Source organism: Malaclemys terrapin, chromosome 13, assembly GCF_027887155.1.
Source record: "Malaclemys terrapin pileata isolate rMalTer1 chromosome 13, rMalTer1.hap1, whole genome shotgun sequence".
NCBI classification, from domain to species: domain Eukaryota; kingdom Metazoa; phylum Chordata; order Testudines; family Emydidae; genus Malaclemys; species Malaclemys terrapin.
Window position 1 is genome coordinate 29,851,144 of NC_071517.1, and position 21,601 is coordinate 29,872,744.

The following is a 21,601-nucleotide window of genomic DNA, read 5'->3' on the forward strand; positions in this document are numbered from 1 at the left end:
CATACTGGGTCAGATCCATGGTCCATCTGGCACTGGACACTGTCATGATGGAATGAACAGAAAAGGGCAATTATTGAGTGATCCATCCCTCTTGTCCATTCCCAGCTTCTGGTAGTCAGAAGTTTAGGGACTCCCAGAACATGGGGTTGCATTCCTGCCTGTCTTGGCTAATAGCCATTGATGGACCTATCTTCCATGAACTTATTTAGTTCTTTTTTGAGCCCCGTTATACTTTTGGCCTTCACAACATACCCTGGCAATATGTTCCGCAGGTTGACTGTGCATTGTGTGAAGAAATACTTCCTTTTGTTTGTTTTAAACCTGCTGTGTATTAATTTCATTGGGTGACTTCTGCTTCTTGTGTTGTGTGAAGGGGTAAATAACATTTCCCTATTCACTTTCTCCAACCATTCATGATTGTATATACCTTTAATATATCTCTCCTTAGTCATCTCTTTTCTAAACCGAACAGTCTTTTTTTCCCTCTCTCCTCATACGGAGGTTGTTCCATACCCCTAATCATTTTTGTTGCCCTTCTCCATACTTTTCCCAATTCTAATATATCTTTTTTTTGAGGTGGGGTGACCAGATCTGCATGCAGTATTCAAGATGTAGGTGTACCATGGATTTATAGAGTGGTGTTATGATATTTTCTGTCTTATCATCTATGCCTTTCCTAATGGTTCCTAACATTCTGTTCGCTTTTTTGACTGCCGCTGCACATTGAGCAGATGTTTTCAGAGAACTACCCATGATTCACATCCCTGGCTCAGGGCTTGAGTCTCTCCAGTACTTCCTGCCCCGACCCCAATTTTCTTCTTACTCAGGGGCCGTGCAGTTATTATTGTTCCTATACCAGTGGGGCCATTAGCTCTCACCAGTGGCGTAGCCAGCTTCTAAGAGGAGGGGGAGCAAACCTAAAAAAGCGCACCCCTTGGCTCCTCCTCTGGCTATGCCCCCCTTGACTGGCTCCTCCTCCGGCCGCACCGCCCCCCCCCCAGCTCCTCTGGCCCTGCTGTGCCACCCCCGTGGCCCCCCCTCGCTCCTCTGGCCGCAACTGCCGGCCGCCATGCTGCGCCCCGCCCCCCCTCCGGCCGCGCCCCCCCCACTCCTCCGGCCGCACACCCACTGCCCACCCATGGCTGCCGGCTGCACTGCGGCCTGCGAGCAGCCAGCCTGCGCCCCCCCACCCTGCTCCTCCGGCTGTGCCTCCCCGCTCCTCTGGCCACGGCTTTGGGCCGCATGCTGCACCCCCCTGCTCCTCCGGCTGCGCGCCTGCCGCCCCCGCATGGCTGCCAACCGTGCTGCGGGCGGCCAGCCTGCGCCCCTCCTCACTCCTCCAGCCGCAGTTGGAAAGGTGCCGCTTTGGGCAAATTTGCTGAGGGGAAGCGGCTGCTTCCCCTGCACCTCACTAGCTACGCTACTGGCTCTCACCCCCTGGTCATGTTTTATCTCTACCAGGATGGGAAATTTCCAGGGATTGACTCTCCCTCTAGGGTGTGGAGTCACCGAGGATCCCAATCCATTGCCAACAGGCATCAGTGATAGTGGGCTTGCCCCCATTATCTGCATGTTCTTGGGCTCTTCTGAGTCCAGAAACCAAACTAGAGTGAGAGCAAGTGGGATTCCTGCTGAAAATCCCCATGCAGCAAGCACCAGCACTGGGAGACATGGGCCCTGCCCTGCATCTTGGCATGGGAAGCACTTGGGATGAGCAAGGGACCAGCCCATGTCACTGCAGCACGAAGAAGGAGATTGATCCCTGATTCAGGCTGTTCCTGAGCAAGGGGCCCTGAGCAGTGCTGACCCTTCCCCAGTGCCATGGGCCTTGCTGCAGGCCAGGTCAGAGGCTGTGCAGGGAAATGCCAGCTGTATGCAATGGGTTGCTACATCCATTTAACCATTAACTCCCAAGTATCCCTGTGCCACCATCTACAGCTGCCCTGGGTGCCACATTCATGACCTGTGGTACATTTGCAGTGTGAGTGCCACCGCTTGAAACATGGGTGGGTGTTAGTGTGAGAACATAAGGGGGTTTCCAGTGGGGGGAAATAGACCACCATGCTCTGGAAGGCAATGGGCCCAGTCCCCAGGACTGTATTAACCTTTTGTGGGGCTGGTGCCAAACATATTTGTGGGCCCCCATGGGGGGCAATGGAGCATGGTGCGGGTGGGGTGGGGGTCGGTCCCTGGAGCGAGGGGCCATCCAGGGGCATGGCATGGCAGGGGCAGCCATGCTCTGCCCAGCCCAGTGCGAGGGCACTATTTACAAAACAGCAGTTGCCAGACGCACAATGGCCTGCCTGACCCTGTGCTGACAGCATGCCCCTTCCCCTAGGGGGTGGACCCATGCTGCACCACACAGCCCACACACACACCAGATCCGTAACAAGGAATTTTTGCGCCTGAGGCAAGGGCTGGCTCCAGGCTCTTTGGTGGCAATTCGGTGGTGAGTCCCGCAGTCCCTCTCGGAGGGAAGGGCCTGCCGCCGAATTCCCGCCGAAGAATGAATGAAGCAGCAGTGGCAATTCGGCGGCAGGGCCTTCCCTCTGAGAGTGACTGAGGGACCCGCTGCCGAATTGCTGCCGAAGCGTGGCTTTTTTTTTTTTCCTCCTCCCCGCTTGGGCGGTAGAGCTGCGCCCCTCCACTTTGCGTGCCCGAGACAAGTGCCTCACTTGTTACGGCAACGACACACACACACACATACAACACTGGAACACCCCCTTCAATTCCCTATGGCCAGAGCCCACCTGGACCTGCTATGCCCAGCAACCCTCCCCAGACCCTGACACAAATGCACAGCACCCCCCACAGAACCCCCACTCCCTAGTACCCCAACACACAGAGATCCTCCCTGCCCCTTCACAGCCCAGCACCCCCGCAAGAGAGCCACTCCCCCATGCCCTGCCTCCCAGCCACACTCACTGGCCCTGCTGAAAGGCAACTGTATCTGCTGAGCAGAGCTGGCAGTGCAGCCAGGGCAGGTCCCAGCTTGGGGAATTGCTCTGGCCCCTCAGGAGTGACACAATCAACCAGGCCAGGGCCCAGCCAAGCTCCTCACACTGTCCCCCTGCAACGGGCTGAGACTGGCCAGGCTTATGCACCAGTCCCAGGCAGGTCAGCTCTGGGGAGACAGGTGGGGCCCCATGGGTGATGAGAAGCAGAGACTGCCTGGAGTCAGAGGTGCACTGGGGTCTGGCCAGGAGGCAAAGAGAAGCCAGCGGGTGAGGCAAGGAGGCAGAGAGGAGCTCTTGACTGGCTGGCTGGCAGACAGGCAGACCGAGAGGAGCAAGTGGTAGGCGAAGTGCAGGGGAGCCAGTGAGCTGGCAGGATCTCAGGGAGCAGTGCAAGCAGAGCAGGCCGGGGCCCCTTCTGAGCATGGGCCCGGCTCCCTAGAACCACTGGTGCCATTGTAAACCTGGTACTGGCAGTCTGGGCAGCATGGCCCAAGGGCAATGAGGGGAGAGGTTCCTGTTGGAGTTCTTATGGTTGTCTGTGTGGAGCAAGCATCATTGGCATAGCTATTCTGCAGTAGCTTTCGATGTGGGTGTGATTATTTCATTCCAGAAGAGTTACCGGTACTCTGTTTTGGAATAGTGCCCCTGGGGGATTAGTGCAGGGTAAAATACACGTCTGTAGCTCATATCAAGTGCTTGGGGGACCCAGTGTCAACACCAGCTTTTGTAAATCAGGTCACTTACAAATCAGGACAGGTACAATCAGGTACAAAAGTGTAATGACGACAAGACCGTGAGCTTGTCAGAGGCCTGGTGAACTGCCATTAAAGGTGACTGGGTGGGGTTACAGTCTATGTTCGTGAAACCTAGGAGGAGATGAGGCTTCCTAGGATTCAAGCCAATCTCTAGCCTATTTATAGTATAGGCATTCCCTCAAGCTGCTAAGAGCATCTGGCGGAGCTGTTTGCAAACACTCCTGACAAAAACAGTGGGGACAGAGAACTAACCCTGCCAGTCTCATGGTTGGCTGTAATAACTCCCCTGCGTATCCTTCCCCTAGGGTCACTTTATGCCCATTGGGGGCGCTATTTCACCTCATGTCAAAGACTCCCCCCAACTTTCTCCTCCATACAATTCCTGGCTCCAAATACTCATCTTTCTCCACAATCATCCCTGCTGGGAAAGAAAGGAAAACACAAGAGGATTCACCATGGAGCTTGGGGTGTTTAACAGCAGCAATTGATAAGGGAACAGCTAACAGCTTCTGTCCCAACACTCAGACCATGGGGAGCTCTCCTGCAGGAGCCCCCCCTCTCCTCCCACAGGTGCTGCAGACTCTGATGGGTTTTCTCCTGGGGAAGGTAAGGGATGCTGGGGCTGAGCTGGGCTGAGCATTTTTAGCAGACACCAAAATCCAGCCTGGCTAGAGGCAGACACTGTCTGAGCCCTTTGCACAGTGAGAGGCACAGTGCCCTGCATGTGGGGATCACCTGGGCCAGAGCTGTGAATCTGAGCGAAGTCTGCCCCAGAACCATCCCCCTGAACTGCAGCCGAGCCCCACACTCAGGCAAGGTGTGATTCTGCTCCAGGCGGTGTCGGATGCACCCAGGAGTGTGAGTACAGTGCACCCCTGACAGCGTAGTCCCACACGCTGATAGCGATTCCTTACCTGGTAATTCTGGGCGGCCTCCTCCATGGGGAGCATAGTGTGTGTAGTGAACATGGACTCCCTGCACGCCAGGTAGGTGGGGGGCTGATACTCCTTGCAGAACAGTTTCAGAGCCTCCTGGTGTCTCACACATTCTCTCCCCATCAGCCTCATTCACTGCCTGCAGCCCCAGTCCTTTCACTAACTTGACTGTGTTCCCCAGCTCCCTGTTTGGCTGCAGGTCTCCCTGCTGGGTGGTCTCTCTGCACTGGGGGCAGGAGCAGTTTGGCTCTGACTCCACCCAGCACTGGCTGATGTGTCCACAGTCAATAACCACCAGATCTTTGAAATCCTCCCAGCAGACACAGTTCATCTCTTTGGCATGAATGCACAAAAGAAGTCGGTGTTGTGAATTACAGGTGCCTGAGTGGGGAAAAATCACTGTGATACACAAAGCCTACGATAAGTTCCTCAGTGCCTGTGCACTGAGTGGGGAGAGATAGGTGCCTTGGATTATATCTACACTGCGGTTGAGAGTGAGCATCTCAGCCCGGCTAGAGCAACTCAGGCCAGCAGGCCTGGAGCTAGCGCACTAAAAATAACAGTGTGGACAATGTGGCAGCCTGGCCTCTCAAGCCCACCTGGCCCCGTCAGTCTGAGCTCGGATAGCTAAGCCAGAAACCTGTGCCAGAGCCATCGTGGCCACACTGTGATTTTTAGCTCAATCCCAGCTAGTATGACTGCGTCCACGTGGGCTGGAAGACTCACACCCAGTTGCAGGGTGTACATATTGTATCCAATAAACTGCTTCTGGCATATAGAGGTTACTCAATGGCGTATGGGGGTTTGTGTTTAATGCATCTCAAATTTCACTTCAGCCTCCAGATCTGAGTAATTACACTGCTCTACAGCCAAAATGCTTCTGAAATAAATGTAGTCAAACTTTACTAATTCTGGGTCACTGAGAACAAAAATGATGCTTAAATTGTTGATTGGCTCTGGTTTTCAAGATATGCTATTGGGACAGTATATACGACCCTTGACTTGGGAATGGCGGAGGATAAGTGAGTTATAAAGGGAAGGGATTTAAACCAGAAATGACTAAAATACATCTTTGACTGGATCTATGAATAAATCTATGACTGGGTTTGGACAGTACTTGCTTTTTAGGCAAAACAATGAATGATGCAATCTGAAGCTGGTATTGCGTCATACATGATATGAATTGTATCATGTTATTCCTAGAAGTCATGGATGATGCAATCATAATGAAGCTTACATCACTCTGCTGAACAAATTGCCCTATATCAGCTCTAGAAATCATACAGTGTCGTGCTCTCTTATTTGTCAGTGTTTGATTTTGCAAAGAGACACATTTCTGTTTAGCCAAAGTGAGCAGAGATGCCTCGTACTTGTGTGAACAGTGCAGATAACTTCTGCTATGTTTGTGGTGAAGTGACTTTTGCATCACAAAAGCGCAGTATAACCACTATGGTTAAGAAAGCCTATCACCTTTCTTTTGGCTGCAAAATTGGAGATCAGGACAAGAGGTGGGCCCCACACATATGCTGCAACACTTGTGCAACAAATCTTTGCCAGTGGTTGAACAGGAAAAGGAAATCTATGCCTTTTGCAGTGCCAATGATTTGGAGAGAGCCAACAGATCGTACCAGCAATTGTTACTTCTGCATGGTGCCTCCAGTTGGGAAAGGTGTGTTAAAGAAGAAAAAGTGGATTGTGTATTATCCAAACATTCCATCAGCTATACGCCCAGTACCCCACGGAGAAGGACTGCCGGTTCCTGATGTACCAGAATCATTCTCACTTGAGTCAGACGAGGAAGAGGAAGAGGATGAAACTTCTGGTCCTGAACCATCAATGTCACAGGACCCACATTTTCTCCCATCCTCCTCCTCTGAACCACACCTCATAACACAAGGTGAACTGAATGACCTTGTCAGGGATTTGGAACTACCCAAGAGTAAGGCAGAGCTGTTGGGCTCCAGACTACAGCAGTGGAATCTCCTGGCAGGTGATGTTAGGGTTTCCAGGTTCTGTGATCGTCAAAAGGATCTTGTCCCATTCTTCTTCATGGAAGGTGATCTTGTAGCCTGCAACAACATCGATGGTGTGATGGCAACCCTCAACATCGTTCACGATCCAGATGAGTGGAGACTGTTCATTGATTCATCGAAGACAAGTCTTAACGCTGTTTTACTGCATAATGGCAATGTTTTGCCATCAATTCCAGTTGGTCATGCAGTCCATATGAAGGAAACCTATGACAACATGAAACAACTTTTGAAGTGCATAAACTATGACCAACATCAGTAGCAGCTTTGTGGTGATTTGAAGGTTGTTGCTCTCTTGCTTGGTCTGCAGACTGGATACACAAAGTACTGCTGTTTTCTCTGCGAATGGGATAGTCGTGCAAGAGATTCCCACTACATCAAGAAAGATTGGCCACTCCAACAGTTATTGGAGCCTGGGAGGAAAAGTGTTCCACATCCACCACTTGTTGAATCAAGGAAGATTTTGTTACCCCCTTACACATCAAGCTGGGTCTGATGAAGAACTTTGTCAAGGCCGTTGACAAAACACAAGCAGCTTTCAAGTACCTCTGTGGAAAATTTCCAAGGTTAAGTGAAGCTAAGATAAAGGAAGGTGTCTTTGTTGGTCCTCAGATTCGTGAACTTCTTCGAAATGATGCATTTGACCATGCACTGCGTGGCAAGGAAAAGACGGCATGGAAAGCCTTCCAGTTAGTGGCAATAAATTTTCTCGGAAACAACAAGGCAGACAACTACAGGTTGTTGGTGGAAAACCTCCTCAAGGCATACAAAAGCCTTGGTTGCAACGTGTCACTAAAGATACATTTTTTGCACTCTCATCTAGATTTTTTTCCACCGAACTGCGGAGCAACGAGCACGGCAGGCGATTTCACCAGGACATTGCAACAATGGAGAAACACTATCAGGGCAAATGGAGCCCATCAATGCTTGCAGACTATTGCTGGACAGTGACAAGAGATGCTCCATTTAATGAATACAAGCGCCAAGTAGATACTGAATAGGACTAAACTACGTACATAATAGTTTTTTGCCTTTTGTTTCATAATAAATTTTATTTATATAACCCTTTTGCTGATTTTAAAGTGTTACATAAACAGGACAGGTGAAATATTATCATGTAAAGCAACCATAAACACATGAAAAGACCTAGGTTTACAATTTATTATTAAAACTCTACTATCTACACAATATACATAGACATAAAATGTAAAAACTTAAATATCTTAGAAACAGTAGCCAATCAATTGTTTTAATTGTCATATTTGAATTCAGCACATCAAAATACATAATAAATAGCACATTTTATCTCTGAAGCAGACAACTTCTCAAAACTTGTAGACCAGTGTTACAGTTATGAAAAGATGCCGAAAACTTTAACAATCCCCCCTAAAGCCTGTGTCACTGAATTTGGCAAGGACAAATTTCAAGTTGATGTCAATGTGCTGTTCTGTACAGGATGCAGCAAGGCTGCAGATTACAAATCACAATGCTATTAATTGTATTTTATTATAATGATTGATGGCACTGGTAGGCTTCGAACCTTGCTTAAAAACTGTAAATATATCAATAAAACATTGTGCTCAACCGATACCTATATATATTGTGGCTAGGGAAACTGAAATTCAGTGTTTCATTTTATTAGCAGAAAAATGGATTTTTAAATCCGATCATTTTGTTGTTGTTTTTTATCATGGGAAACTAGGACCCCTGGTTTATGGTGACCAGATGTCCCTATTTTATAGGGGACAGTCCTGATATTTGGGGCTTTTTCTTATATAGGCGCCTATTACCTCCCCCCCCCCCACACACACACACCCTGTGCCAATTTTTCACACTTGCTGTCTGGTCACCCTACCATTGTTATTACTAAACTGGAACCCCATCCCCTGAGCCAGCCAGCCCTCAGCCCCCTAACCCTGGGGCTGGATCGGAGCTGGTCCCTCTAGAGGGGAAAGGCTCTCGGTCCCAAGCAATGTAGCGTCCCAGGGTATGTCTACACTACGGGATTAATCCGAATTTAGATAATTCGGATTTGAGAAACAGGTTGTATAAAGTCGAAATGAGTGCGGCCACACTAGCACAGTAATTCGGTGGTGTGCGTCCAAGTACCGGGGCTAGCGTCGATTTCTGCACCGTTGCACTGTGGGTAGCAATTCCATAGCTATCCCATAGTTCCCGCAGTCTCCTGCGCCCATTGGGATTGTGGGTTAAGATCCCAGTGCCTGATGGGACAAAAAACATCGTCGCAGGTGGTTCTGGGTACAGCCTCACTCCCTCCCTCCCTCCCTGCATGAAAGCAACGGACGGCAGACAACCATTTTCGCGCCTTTTTTCCTGGGTGGGTGAACACTGCAGACTCCATACCACGGCAAGCATGGAGCCCGCTGAGGTCAAGACAGCACTCATGAATATTGCAAACACCTCGCGCGTTCTTGTGGAGTTTATGCTCAGCCAGGACCAGAAAAACGAGGCGAGGAGGCAGCGGCGGCGGCAGCGCAGCGACAAGCATGATGAGGACATGGACACGGACACGGACACAGAATTCAGTGAAACCACAGGCCCCGGTGCTTTGGAGATCATGTTGTTAATGGGGCAGATTCTATCCATGGAACGCCGATTCTGGGCAAGGGAAACAAGCACAGACTGGTGGGACCGCATAGTGTTGCAGGTCTGGGACGATTCCCAGTGGCTGCGGAACTTTCGCATGCGTAAGGGCACTTTCATGGAACTTTGTGACTTGCTGTCTCCTGCCCTGAAACGCCAGAATACCAAGATGAGAGCAGCCCTCACAGTTGAGAAGCGCGTGGCGATAGCCCTGTGGAAGCTTGCAACGCCAGACAGCTACCGGTCAGTCGGGAATCAATTTGGAGTGGGCAAATCTACGGTGGGGGCTGCTGTGATGCAAGTAGCCAAAGCAATCACTCAGGTGCTGCTACGAAAGTTAGTGACTCTGGGAAATGTGCAGGCTATAGTGGATGGTTTTGCTGCAATGGGATTCCCTAACTGTGGTGGGGCAATAGACGGAACCCATATCCCTATCTTGGCACTGGAGCACCAAGCCACCGAGTACATAAACCGCAAGGGGTACTTTTCAATGGTGCTGCAAGCACTTGTGGATCACAAGGGACGTTTCACCAACATCAACGCGGGCTGGGCGGGAAGGGTTCATGACGCTCGCGTCTTCAGGAACACTACTCTGTTTAAAGGGCTGCAGCAAGGGACTTACTTTCCGGACCAGAAAATAACCGTTGGGGATGTTGAAATGCCCATAGTTATTCTTGGGGACCCAGCCTACCCCTTAATGCCATGGCTTATGAAGCCATACACAGGCAGCCTGGACAGGAGTCAGGAGCTGTTTAACTACAGGCTAAGCAAGTGCAGAATGGTGGTAGAATGTGCATTTGGCCGTTTAAAAGGTCGCTGGCGTTCATTATTGACTCGCTCTGACCTCAGCCAAAGAAATCTCCCCATTGTTATTTCTGCTTGCTGTGTGCTCCACAATCTCTGTGAAAGTAAGGGGGAGACCTTTATGGCGGGGTGGGAGGCTGAGGCAAATCGCCTGGCTGCTGATTACGCGCAGCCAGACACCAGGGCGATTAGAAGATCACACCATGAAGCGCTGTGCATCAGAGAAGCTTTGAAAACCAGTTTCATGGCTGGCCAGGCTACCGTGTGAAATATCTGTTTGTTTCTCCTTCATGAAAACCCTCCCCCTTTACTGACTGATTTTCTGTAAGGAATCCACCCTGCCCCTTCCCCCAGCTTTCTTTCAAACCAAATAAAGTCACTATCATTTAAAAATCATTTATTCTTTATTAATAGATTAGAAAAAGAGGGAGGGAACCCGGGTGGTATTTGGGAGGAGGATTGCTGGGAAGGAAAAAGCCACAAAGAAAAGGTTAAAAAAATGACAGCCTTTTGCTTGGGCTGTCTACTGGGGTGGAATGGGAAGGTGTACGGAGCCTCCCCCCCCGCGTTCTTACACGTCTGGGTGAGGAGGATACGGAACATGGGGAGGGGGGAGGGTGGAACAGGGGCTGAAGCGGCAGTCTGTTTTCCAGCAGCCGTTCCTGAACCTCCACCAGACGCCGGAGCAGCCCCAGCGTTGCATCCTTCATCCTCTGGTCTTCCTGCCGCCATCTCTCATCTCGATCGTCTCTCCTCTCCTCACGTTGGTCCCTCCTCTCCTCACGTTGGTCCCTCCTCTCCTCACGTTCACTGACTTCTTTCCTATACTTTGAAACTGTTTCCTTCCACTCATTCAGATGAGCTCTGTCACTCCTGCTGGATTGCATAATTTCAGAAAACATGTCCTCCCGCGTCTTCTTCTTACGACGCCTTATCTGTGATAACCTTCGGGATGGAGGAGGGAGGCTTGAGGAATTTGCAGCTGCTGTAGGGAGGGGAAAAAAGAGAGAATTGTTTTAAAAGCTACATTTTGCAGAACAATGCTTATACTCTTTCACGGTGACCAACACTGTTCACATTACATAGCACATGTGATTTCTGTGCAAGGTCGCATTTTGCCTCTTAATGCTGAGTGCTTGTGGCTTTGCTGCTAGAGATCACAGGTCTGGGCAACAGAATTCGGCTTGCATGCGGCCATGGTAAGCCATTGTTTTACAGCTTCTGCACCCTCCTTTCCCACATACCAAGCATAGCCTGTAGAGTGCTGCAGAAGCCTGGCCAATCTCAGCCAGTTGGGGGGGGGGCAGTGTGGGGGGGCTTGTCTGGGCCCCTTCAGGCAAGTAGAGTGCTGCGGTTTTTCTGTTAACATTCAGCAGCACCAGAAAACAAACTAACCCCCCCCCCCGCCATGAATTCTCTGGGATGATCACGGTACCCCTCCCCCCACCGCATGGCTGGTATCAGGGAAGATCCCTGCAGGCACCAAACTACCCCCCCCCCCCCCGCCGCCGACCCCCCCCCTCGCCATGAATTCTCTGGGATGATCACGGTACCCTCCCCCCACCGCGTGGCTGGTAACAGGGAAGAACCCTGCTAGCCAAACGCGGAAAACTTCAGGGCCAATTTCCCATCTGCGCTTGGCTAACTGCAGGGAAGGATTTATTTTCCGCCACAGGCAAACAGCCCAGTAGGAACGGCCACCTCTGTCCCCTTAATTAAGTTCCCGTATTTCAACCAGGTTACCAGGAGTGATATCACTCTCCTGAGGATTACACAACAAGATAAAGAACGGATGTTGCTTGAATGCCAGCAAACACCGGGACCATACGCTGCTAGGCTTTGTCAGGCAATGATACCAGATTACTTGCTGCAAGCATGGCGTGGTCAAGTGTCCTACCATGGAGGAGGGAATAAGGATGCACTGCCCAGAAACCTTCTGGCAAGGCTTTCGGAGTACCTCCAGGAGAGCTTCATGGAGATGTCCCTGGAGGATTTCCGCTCCATCCCCAGACACGTTAACAGACTTTTCCAGTAGCTACAGACTTTTCCAGTAGCTGAACTGACCGCGAATGCAAAGTCAGGCAAAGTAATCATTAAAAACCGTTTGCTTTTAAAACAAGTTTTATATTTTAAAAGGTAAACTCACCTGAGGTCCCTTCCATGGGGTCAGAGTCTTGGGTACTGGCTTGGGAGGCTTGGGAGGGTACTTCAGTCAGGGTGAGAAAAAGATCCTGGCTGTTGGGGAGAATGGAGTGCTGTGTGCTCTCTGCAAGCTCATCCTCCTCCTCCTCCTCCTCTACCCCATCGGCAGAATCCTCAGGCGTCGAGACTATCCCCGACCCAGAATCCACGAACAAAGGTGGGGTAGTGGTGGCAGCCCCCCCTAGAATTGCATGCAGCTCGGCGTAGTAGCGGCATGTCCGCGGCTCTGACCCGGAGCGACCGTTTGCCTCCTTTGTTTTTTGATAGGCTTGTCTGAGCTCCTTGACCTTCACGCGGCACTGCTCAGAGTCCCTATTGTGGCCTCTCTCCATCATGCCCTTGGAAATTTTTTCAAAAGTTTTTGCATTTCGTCTTTTAGAACGAAGTTCTGCAAGCACTGAATCCTCTCCCCATACAGCGATCAGATCCAGTACCTCCCTCACGGTCCATGCTGGTGCTCTTTTTCGATTATCAGCCTGCATGGTTACCTGTGCTGATGAGGTATCTGTGGTCACCTGTGCTCTCCATGCTGGGCAAACAGGAAATGAAGTTCAAATGTTCGCGGGGCTTTTCCTGTCTACCTGGCCAGTGCATCCGAGTTCGGATTGCTGTCCAGAGCGGTCACAATGATGCACTGTGGGATAGCTCCCGGAGGCCAATACCATCGAATTGCGGCCACACTAACCCTAATTCGAATTGCTAAAATCGATTTTGGCGCTACTCCGCTCGTTGGGGTGGAGTACAGAAATCGATTTAAAGGGCCCTTTACATCGAATTAAATGGCGTCGTTGTGTGGACGGTTACAGGGTTAATTCGAATTAAAGCTGATAAATCCGAATTAAAGTCGTAGTGTAGACCAGGCCCCAGTCTTGCTCCCTGTTGATGCTTCCGCATATGCAGCGTCCCACAGTGGGGGCTCACGCTGCTCTACGCCGTGCTGGCCTGGCCCTGCCATGTGCTGAGCGCTAGAGGGCTCCAGGTGATCCTTTGTCTCTTTCTTGTTCTCTGCTCAGCTTCCTGGCTCAGAGCCTATTGCTGCACCGCCTCAATTGTGCGCCGGGAGCCCGGGCCGAGCCGAGCCGCTGCTGCTCCCCAGCAAGGTGTCTGTGCGGGGAGAGCCCTTCCCTAGCGCCCCTCTGTGCCCAGCCGGGGGAACTTTCTCCGGGGACCGGAATCAGCCCCTGGGGCAGCCCCGAGCTCTGCCGACCCCAGCCCCTGAGCCGGAGCTTGCAGGTGAGGGGAGAGACCCGGGTGAAAGGGCTGGGGCCGGGCAGGAAAGTGACTCTGCACCAATGCCCCCCCCTCGCCCCAGCTCTGCTCCCGGGGAGACGGGGGTCTGCGAGTCCCAGAGCTGCTGCCCTCCCTGACTCCCCAGGCCCTGCCCCCCTGAGCGCCTGCAGGAGCCGAGCCAGCTCCGGAAGTTTATAACACCAACGCCTCTGTATGTGTGTGTCCATTTGTGTGTGTGTTTCTCTTTGTCATTCGACTGCCTGGAAGCAGCCCCTTGGGCTCTAGTTAATCTAAAATAAGGTGGGTTTGGGGAATAATCCGATTGTTGTTTAAAACGAGCTCTGCTATTCAGATACATGCCTGGGGAGTTTATTAATGAGCCAAACATTAGCTCTTTAATATGTGTACAGCAAAGCTCAGTCTGTCAGGTAATAATAATTACTAATTGTTCACATTACTCAATGCATTAAGGTCCTTGCTTGGAAGGCACCATAGAAATGCAACGTGTTATTTAATTAACAAACTGGAGCTAATTTCAGTGCCTGCAGTTTTATTGGACAATCTGCTTGTTTGTTTTCCTGTTAATTTTATGTAATGAAAACAGTAGAGTCAGACGCAGAAGTCAGAATTTCAGAAGGGCAGTTTGTGCTGGGTAGGGTAGCCAGGGCCTGTCCAGCAGCACAGGCCTTTGTCTGAGAAGAGAGGTTTTGGAAAGGGGGTGAGGTTCGTTTGGGGATGAGGGAGCTTGTGTTGTTTGTTGAACATGAAGTCACTGTGCTTCTTGGTAGTTTTGATACGTGATGGCTTTAATCCTGCACAGGCCCTGCAAGTGCCTGAGCAGCCATTAATGGTGCAAACTGTGCCCTTTTAGTGTGTGCCCCCCCATATTGCACACAGTTATTTTGCATGGGCAGATGGCATTTGTGCACCCATGCTAAAATGGTGAACTTGTGTCAAAAAACCCAAACCACCCACGTAGGTTCAAGCCTCTGGGGTTCTGTCCTGAGGCATGAGAGAGGAGTGACGCCATGGTCAGAGCAGGAGTGGGAGAGAGGACTTCTGGTTTCTGTTGCTGGTTCTGGTGGTAGGGTGACCAGACAGCAAATATGAAAAATCAGGATGGGGGTGGGGGGTAATAAGAGCCTATATAAGAAAAAGACCCAAAAATCGGGACTGTCCCTATAAAATCATAGAATCATAGAATATCAGGGTTGGGAGGGACCTCAGGAGGTCATCTAGTCCAACCCCCTGCTCAAAGCAGGACCTAATCCCAACTAAATCATCCCAGCCAGGGCTTTGTCAAGCCTGACCTTAAAAACCTCTAAGGAAGGAGATTCTACCGCCTCCCTAGGTAACCCATTCCAGTGCTTCACCACCCTCTCAGTGAAAAAGTTTTTCCTAATATCCAACCTAAACCTCCCCCACTGCAACTTGAGACCATTACTCCTTGTTCTGTCATCAGGTACCACTGAGAACAGTCTAGATCCATCCTCTTTGGAACCCCCTTTCAGGTAGTTGAAAGCAGCTATCAAATCCCCCCCTCATTCTTCTCTTCTGCAGACTAAACAATCCCAGTTCCCTCAGCCTCTCCTCATAAGTCATGTGCTCTAGCCCCCTAATCATTTTTGTTGCCCTCTGCTGGACTCTTTCCAATTTTTCCACATCCTTCTTGTAGTGTGGGGCCCAAAACTGGACACAGTACTCCAGATGAGGCCTCACCAATGTCGAATACAGGGGAATGATCACGTCCCTCGATCTGCTGGCAATGCCCCTACTTATACAGTCCAAAATGCCGTTAGCCTTCTTGGCAACAAGGGCACACTGTTGACTCATATCTAGCTTCTCATCCACTGTAACCCCTAGGTCCTTTTCTGTAGAACTGCTTCCTAGCCATTCGGTCCCTAGTCTGTAACAGTGCATGGGATTCTTCTGTCCTAAGTGCAGGACTCCACACTTGTCCTTGTTGAACCTCAGGTTTCTTTTGGCCCAATCCTCTAATTGGTCTAGGTCCCTCTGTATCCTATCCCTACCTTCCAGCGTATCTACCACTCCTCCTAGTTTAGTGTCATCTGCAAACTTGTTGAGAGTGCAGTCCACACCATCCTCCAGATCGTTAATGAAGATATTGAACAAAACCAGCCCCAGGACCGACCCCTGGGGCACTCCACTTGAAACCGGCTGCCAGCTAGACATGGAGCCGTTGATCACTACCCGTTGAGCCCAACGATCTAGCCAGCTTTCTATCCATCTTATAGTCCATTCATCTATCCCATACTTCTTTAACTTGGTGGCAAGAGTACTGTGGGAGACGGTATCAAAAGCTTTGCTAAAGCCAAGGAATAACACATCCACTGCTTTCTCCTCATCCACAGAGTCAGTTATCTCCTCATAGAAGGCAATTACGTTAGTCAGGCATGACTTGCCCTTGGTGAATCCATGCTGACTGTTCCTGATCATTTTCCTCTCCTCCACGTGCTTCAGAATTGATTCTTTGAGGACCTGCTCCATGATTTTTCCAGGGACTGAGGTGAGGCTGACTGGCCTGTAGTTCCCCGGATTCTCCTTCTTCCCTTTTTTAAAGATGGGCACTACATTAGCCTTTTTCCAGTCATCCAGGACCTCCCCCGATCGCCATGAGTTTTCAAAGATAATGGCCAATGGCTCTGCAATCACATCCGCCAAATCGGGACATCTGGTCACCCTATCTGATGGGGGAGTATGATTCTGTTTCTGGGGGAAGAATGAGGTCTAGAGGTCAGAGCAGAGGGGTTGGGAGTCAGGACTCCTGTGTGTCATAGAGTTTAAAGGCAGATGGGGCCATTAGATCATCTGCTCTGAGCTCTTGTCTAACACAGGCCAGAGACTCTCACCCAGCTTCTGTCTCCGGTTTTGACACTAACTGGTTGTGCAGCCTGGGGGATGTCACTTTACTTCCGGGTCGGGGGTCACTTCTGCCCTCTGCAAAAGGAAGATCCTCATTATTTTGCGATATTGCTGCTGATGGCGAGATAAATAGGCAAATAAAAGGCAGTGCCTTTGCCCCAAGGACAAGGTGCCTGAGGGCTGGGGACAAACCCCGGGGCAGGGGTGTGGGTTTGAAGGGGCAGGAGAATGAGAGCTAGAACAGTGAGGCATAGGGATGGATGATTCTGAATTGTGAGGGTAAACTCCCCCAAATCTACCATTGTCCTTCCTCCTGTTTATTTTCCTTCATCCTTCTTTGTCCCAGTTCCCTGTTCCCTTGGGCACTCATTTGTCCTCAGAGTGAGTGGGTGTAAATCACTCCCCACTGGGCATGCTAGCCTTCCACACCCGCTGGGCATGGCTGTCAATGGTCCAGCACTTCCCCCCCAGTGGGAGTGGGCACATGCATGTGCTGACCCTATCCCTGTGTCTGCCTCCTGTAGCTCAGCAGCTTGGAGCTCCTCTCAGGAGCCTGCGCTTTGGAATCCCAGCCTCAGTGACTATGTCCACACTGTGGTAAAACACCCGCGGCTGGCCCGGCTCAGCTGGTTTGGACTCATGGGCTGTGGGTCTCTCAAAATGCAGTGTAGACATTAATGCTCAGGCTGGAGCCCCAGGCTTTGGGACCCTCCCACCTCACAGGGTCTTACAGCCCAGGCTCCAGCCCCAACCTGAACATATACACTGCACAATTGTACAGCCCTGCAGCCTGAGCTGCGTGAGCCCCAGTCAGCTGACATGGGCCAGCCACAGGGATTTTATTCAGTGTAGACACACCCAGCAACACCCCCAAGCTAAACCTGCCCTGTGTGGAGACTGGGTTTCCTTTGATTCGTTCTGAATTTACCACCTTTCCGTTGCATTTACCATCCCCTTGCTCTGGTGTTGTCAGACAGTGTGAACAGCAGCCCCTGATCTACCGTGTTTATATCACGTCACACCTCCAAGGATGTTTTGAAAGTGCTTTCAGATCTTTGGCTCAAGCTGCTATAGGGGTGAATAATCATTAGATGACAGAAACATAGTTATTTCCCTCCCTTTCTGAACATCGAGCTCCTGCCTCAATATCTCCCAGTAGCAACTGCCTTCGGGGTCCAGTTTTCTGTAACACTGTGTCTTCTGTTCCCTGCACTTAGAGGAGTGGGGTGAAGGAACTATCTGGTCTTTACTATCTCTGCTAGGGTGACACCTGCCGCCAGCACAGAAAGGGGCTCGGTTTAAATTCAGGCGTTTATTTTGTCTAATAATTATTAGAGAAATATGTAGTCAATTATGGTCTCATTTGTTTTCTTCCCCGGAGCAGGATTTCTGGTTCCCCAATGCAAAGTGATCTCACTGATGGATGGAGGGGAGGGTCCCCAGTCTCCAGGGCTCTGAGGAACAGGAGATCCCAAGGAGCACCCACACAGGTGAGGAATTGGCTAAGCTGGTTCAGAAACTGTCAGCAAGTGAAGGAAAACATCTGGGGTTCCCACCAGGTGCCATATCCTCATGGCAGATGTCACTCACAGCTTCCCACCCACCCTGATGCTTGGCAGTAGCTCGCTTCCCACCAGCCTCCTTCCTCTGATTGCTTGGGTGGAATGTGGAAGAAGAATTGGTCCCCTCCTGTCTCTGCTCTGGGGAGGAGATTACGGGATTCAGCTCCTGGTGGTTTGGTCTCCCCCTAGTTATTTGGTTTTGTTCAGCCCTTTCCCATTCCCCATCTGAGGTTCCCTCCTCCCTGGCACCAGGGCCTGACTCCTGTCTGGATTCTCTCTCTGGCCCAGCAGGTGATAGGACGGTGAGTGAGACCAAGGAGGAGAACCCTCAGCAGGGAGGTCCTGAGCAAGTGGAACCGCAGGGGGCGCTGTCGGGAGATGCTGAAAGGAACATTTCCCAGAATCCTGGGCAGGGAGAAGCCCATGAGAGTCAGCAGGGAAACCAGCTGGAGGAGAGACGAGGTGAATCCGCACACCATGTAGGAGCTCTCAAGCACAGCATGGGTGGTAGGACGCTGCCCGTAGGCAAGAACCAGAGCACCTGCACTGAATGTGGGAAGCAGTTCAGCCGGAGCTCGTATCTGGCGCAGCACCAACGGGTGCACACGGGGGAGCGTCCCTATGCCTGCGCCACCTGCGGGAAGAGCTTTGCTGTCAGCTCTGCCCTGCTCCGGCACCAGCGCACTCACACAGGTGAGCGGCCCTACCAGTGCCCTGACTGCCAGTGCAGCTTCAGCCGCAGCTCCCACTTGACGCGGCACCAGCGCTGCCACACACAGGAGGGGCCCTGCCATGGGGTTGGCTTGCCGGGTGAGCGCCCCTTCGCCTGCCTGGACTGCTGGCGGACATTCAGCCAGAGCTCGGACCTGGTGCAGCACCAGCGGGTGCACACGGACGAGCGCCCCTATGCCTGCACCGACTGTGGGAAGATCTTTGGCCGCAGCTCACACCTGCGGCAGCACCGGCGCACACATACTGGGGAGCGCCCCTACGCCTGCCAGGATTGTGGGCGCTGCTTCAGCGATGGCTCCTACCTCATCAAACACCAGCGCACCCACACTGGCGAGAAGCCCTACACCTGCCCTGACTGCAGCAAGGGTTTCAGCGTCAGCTCCCAGCTGGTTCGGCACCGGCGCGTCCACACTGGGGAGCGGCCCTACGCCTGCTGGGACTGCGGGAAAAGTTTCAGCCAGGGCACAGACCTGGCCACCCACCAGCGGTCCCACACGGGTGAGCGCCCCTACACCTGCCCTGACTGCGGGAAGGGCTTCAGCGACAGCTCCTCCCGCATCCGACACCACCGGCTGCACATCCAGGATGCCCCGTGATGGGCTGGTCGTGTGTTGCACTGTCAGTATTACCCTGGCATCTAGGACCGGGCCCCTGTTTGATGGGTGCAAATTTACCCTAATTGTAAGTGCAACTGTAAAACATGTATATAAGTACCTAGCACGTCGCACTATCGGAGCCCAGTGAACGTTGCTGGGAAAAGGTGCAAGGAGGAGATAGAGTGAAGCAGCCAAATAAAAAGGCCTTGTGGTGTAACTCAGGGACTGTGTTCAGGTCACACTGTGTAAACGAGACGTGTGGGACCGAAAATCCACGATCCAAAATTGGTGTGTCAGAAATTAGGCCCATTGGTAGACAAATTAATGAGGGGCTGGGCTATTTGGCCTGTCACTCGCCTTTGGGGGGCCTCAGAAAGAGACTAGGGGGAAAATGGGCATGGATGGATCCAAAATGCTGGCTGGGGAAAGGGAAGGAACAAGTGCCACCCTCACCTGGGACCCTGGGCCTTCACCATCCTGTCCTGACCAGACAAGCCAGAGAGAGGGACCCAGGGCCACCACCTCTGGCTAAGTCCGAGACACCACCTGGTCTGGCCTGCACCAAAAGCTCACATCAGCATAGCTGTCTCTCCAGGGTCTGAAAACCCCACTCCAAGAGCTGTAGCTCTGCCACCCTAGCCCCGGCACAGGCGCAGTTTGGGGGATGGATGGATTTTTCCATTGATGTAGCTACCGCCTTTGGGAGGTGGATTACTTGTGCTGACTGGAGAGCTCCTCCTGTCACTAAAGCGAGTGTCTACACCGAAGCACAACAGCATGCGCAGCTGTAGCTATGCCACTGTAGCCTTCTAAGTGTAGACACAGCTGGAGACTTTGTCGACCCCACCCCATTCTGTCTGTTTCCTTACCCACCTTTCTTTCCTAGTACTCTCTTCTTGCCTTCTGTTTAATGACCATCAGGCTTAGCTGCCCAAGACTCCATGCTTTGTAAGAACACTGTGAGCCATGACCAGAGACAGCTAAAAGCAAGGCAGCCCAATGCTGGTACGCAGTTGCTAAGTCTCAGAGTGGCTGATGACACCCTGTGCTGGGCCTGTGTTTCTCCTGCCATGAGGTTCCAAGCGCGAGTCGGCACCCGAGACGGAAGCTACATTTTCCTGCTTTGCTGTTTGTTTCCCTCGCCTTGTGTGTCTCTTCTTAGGCAGTGGGATCTGCCTTTAACAAGAGTCCATTTTCTCCTTTCTCTACAAGGACAGTTAGCATCTAAGAGACTGTCAGACCAGGGGCTTTTCCTTCTAAAAACTTGCTCCAGCTAAAGGAACAAAGGCTGTTGTTGAAATGAAAGCCTCACTTTGTATCGAGATTTCTAATGCATTAGCTGCTTTTCCTTCTTTTCTGTCTCATTGGTAGGTTAAAAAGATTTGTAGTGGGGTGTTTGCCCTGGCACTGAGCAGGCTGAGCTGCTGTGTACCCAACCCTGGACCTTGTTGAACACAGTTTAATGTTGAACAGTTTCAGGGTCATGTTAACACCTTTGACACTTTGGGCCTCTGCATTCCAACTAAATTAATGGGTAGGGACTCAGGGAGCAGGGGTATCTCCCCCTGACTGCTAAGCCTCATCTCCCCTTGGACAAGGGCTGTGCAGGGGATCCTGCAAGGGGGTGGCAGGAAAGTTCAGGGCTCAGCTTTGGAGGACACACTGGGGATGGGGCCAATGTTGGAGTTTTCAGAATCTGGAATTTCTCGGTGGGGGCTGCAGCTGCTCCCAGCTTCCCAACCATGCTGCACATCACCTCGCCTGTGCTACAGGCTTCAGCCACACACCAGGTAGCTGTGCAGGGTGGCATGGTCAGGCCTTGGTGACAGGGAGACTCCAGACATGGCAGAGGGACTCAGCGGGTAAGGCCAGGCCAGGCACAAGAAGCAGGGCCGGATTGACTTTTTGTGGGCCCGGCACCAAACATATTTGTGGGCCCCCATTGGGGAAATAGGGCATGTGATGGGGGGCAGTCCGCAGAGCGAGGGGCCAGTTGGGGGCAATGAGGCACAATGGAAGTGGCCCCACTCAACCCAGCACAAGGGCACTGTTTACAAACCCGAAACTGCTAGACATACCCTGGCCCACCCAGCCCTGTGCTGCCAGCTTGCCCCTTCCACACTGCCCCATGCCCTGCCCTTATGCCAGTGCCCCCTCATCCAGAGACTTCTCCCACAGATCCCTATGCCCAGCACCCCCTGCCTAGAGACCTCTCCCGCTGCCCTCCCACAACTGCACAGCACCCTGCACACCATACCCCCTGCCCAGTTCCCCCACCCACAAATCCCCTACTGTCCAGCACCCCCTTCAC

At 51.7% G+C, this 21,601-nt stretch overlaps 1 protein-coding gene across 3 annotated transcripts in view; it reads left to right on the plus strand.

Moving 5' to 3' along the window:
• LOC128848319 (zinc finger protein 771-like) overlaps positions 1-19,379 on the plus strand; it is a 198,964-nt gene extending 179,585 nt beyond the window's left edge. For 2 of the 3 annotated variants that reach the window (XM_054048273.1, XM_054048274.1), the window contains exons 2-3: positions 17,785-17,890; positions 18,251-19,379. In XM_054048273.1, coding sequence (XP_053904248.1) covers positions 17,824-17,890; positions 18,251-19,290 — 1,107 coding nt within the window. In that variant the 5' untranslated portion in view covers positions 17,785-17,823 and the 3' untranslated portion in view covers positions 19,291-19,379. Of the gene's footprint in view, positions 1-13,320; positions 13,818-17,784; positions 17,891-18,250 lie in introns of those variants that run through there. The other variant, XM_054048272.1, reaches the window with a different exon arrangement.
• The last annotated feature ends 2,222 nt before the right edge of the window (positions 19,380-21,601 follow it).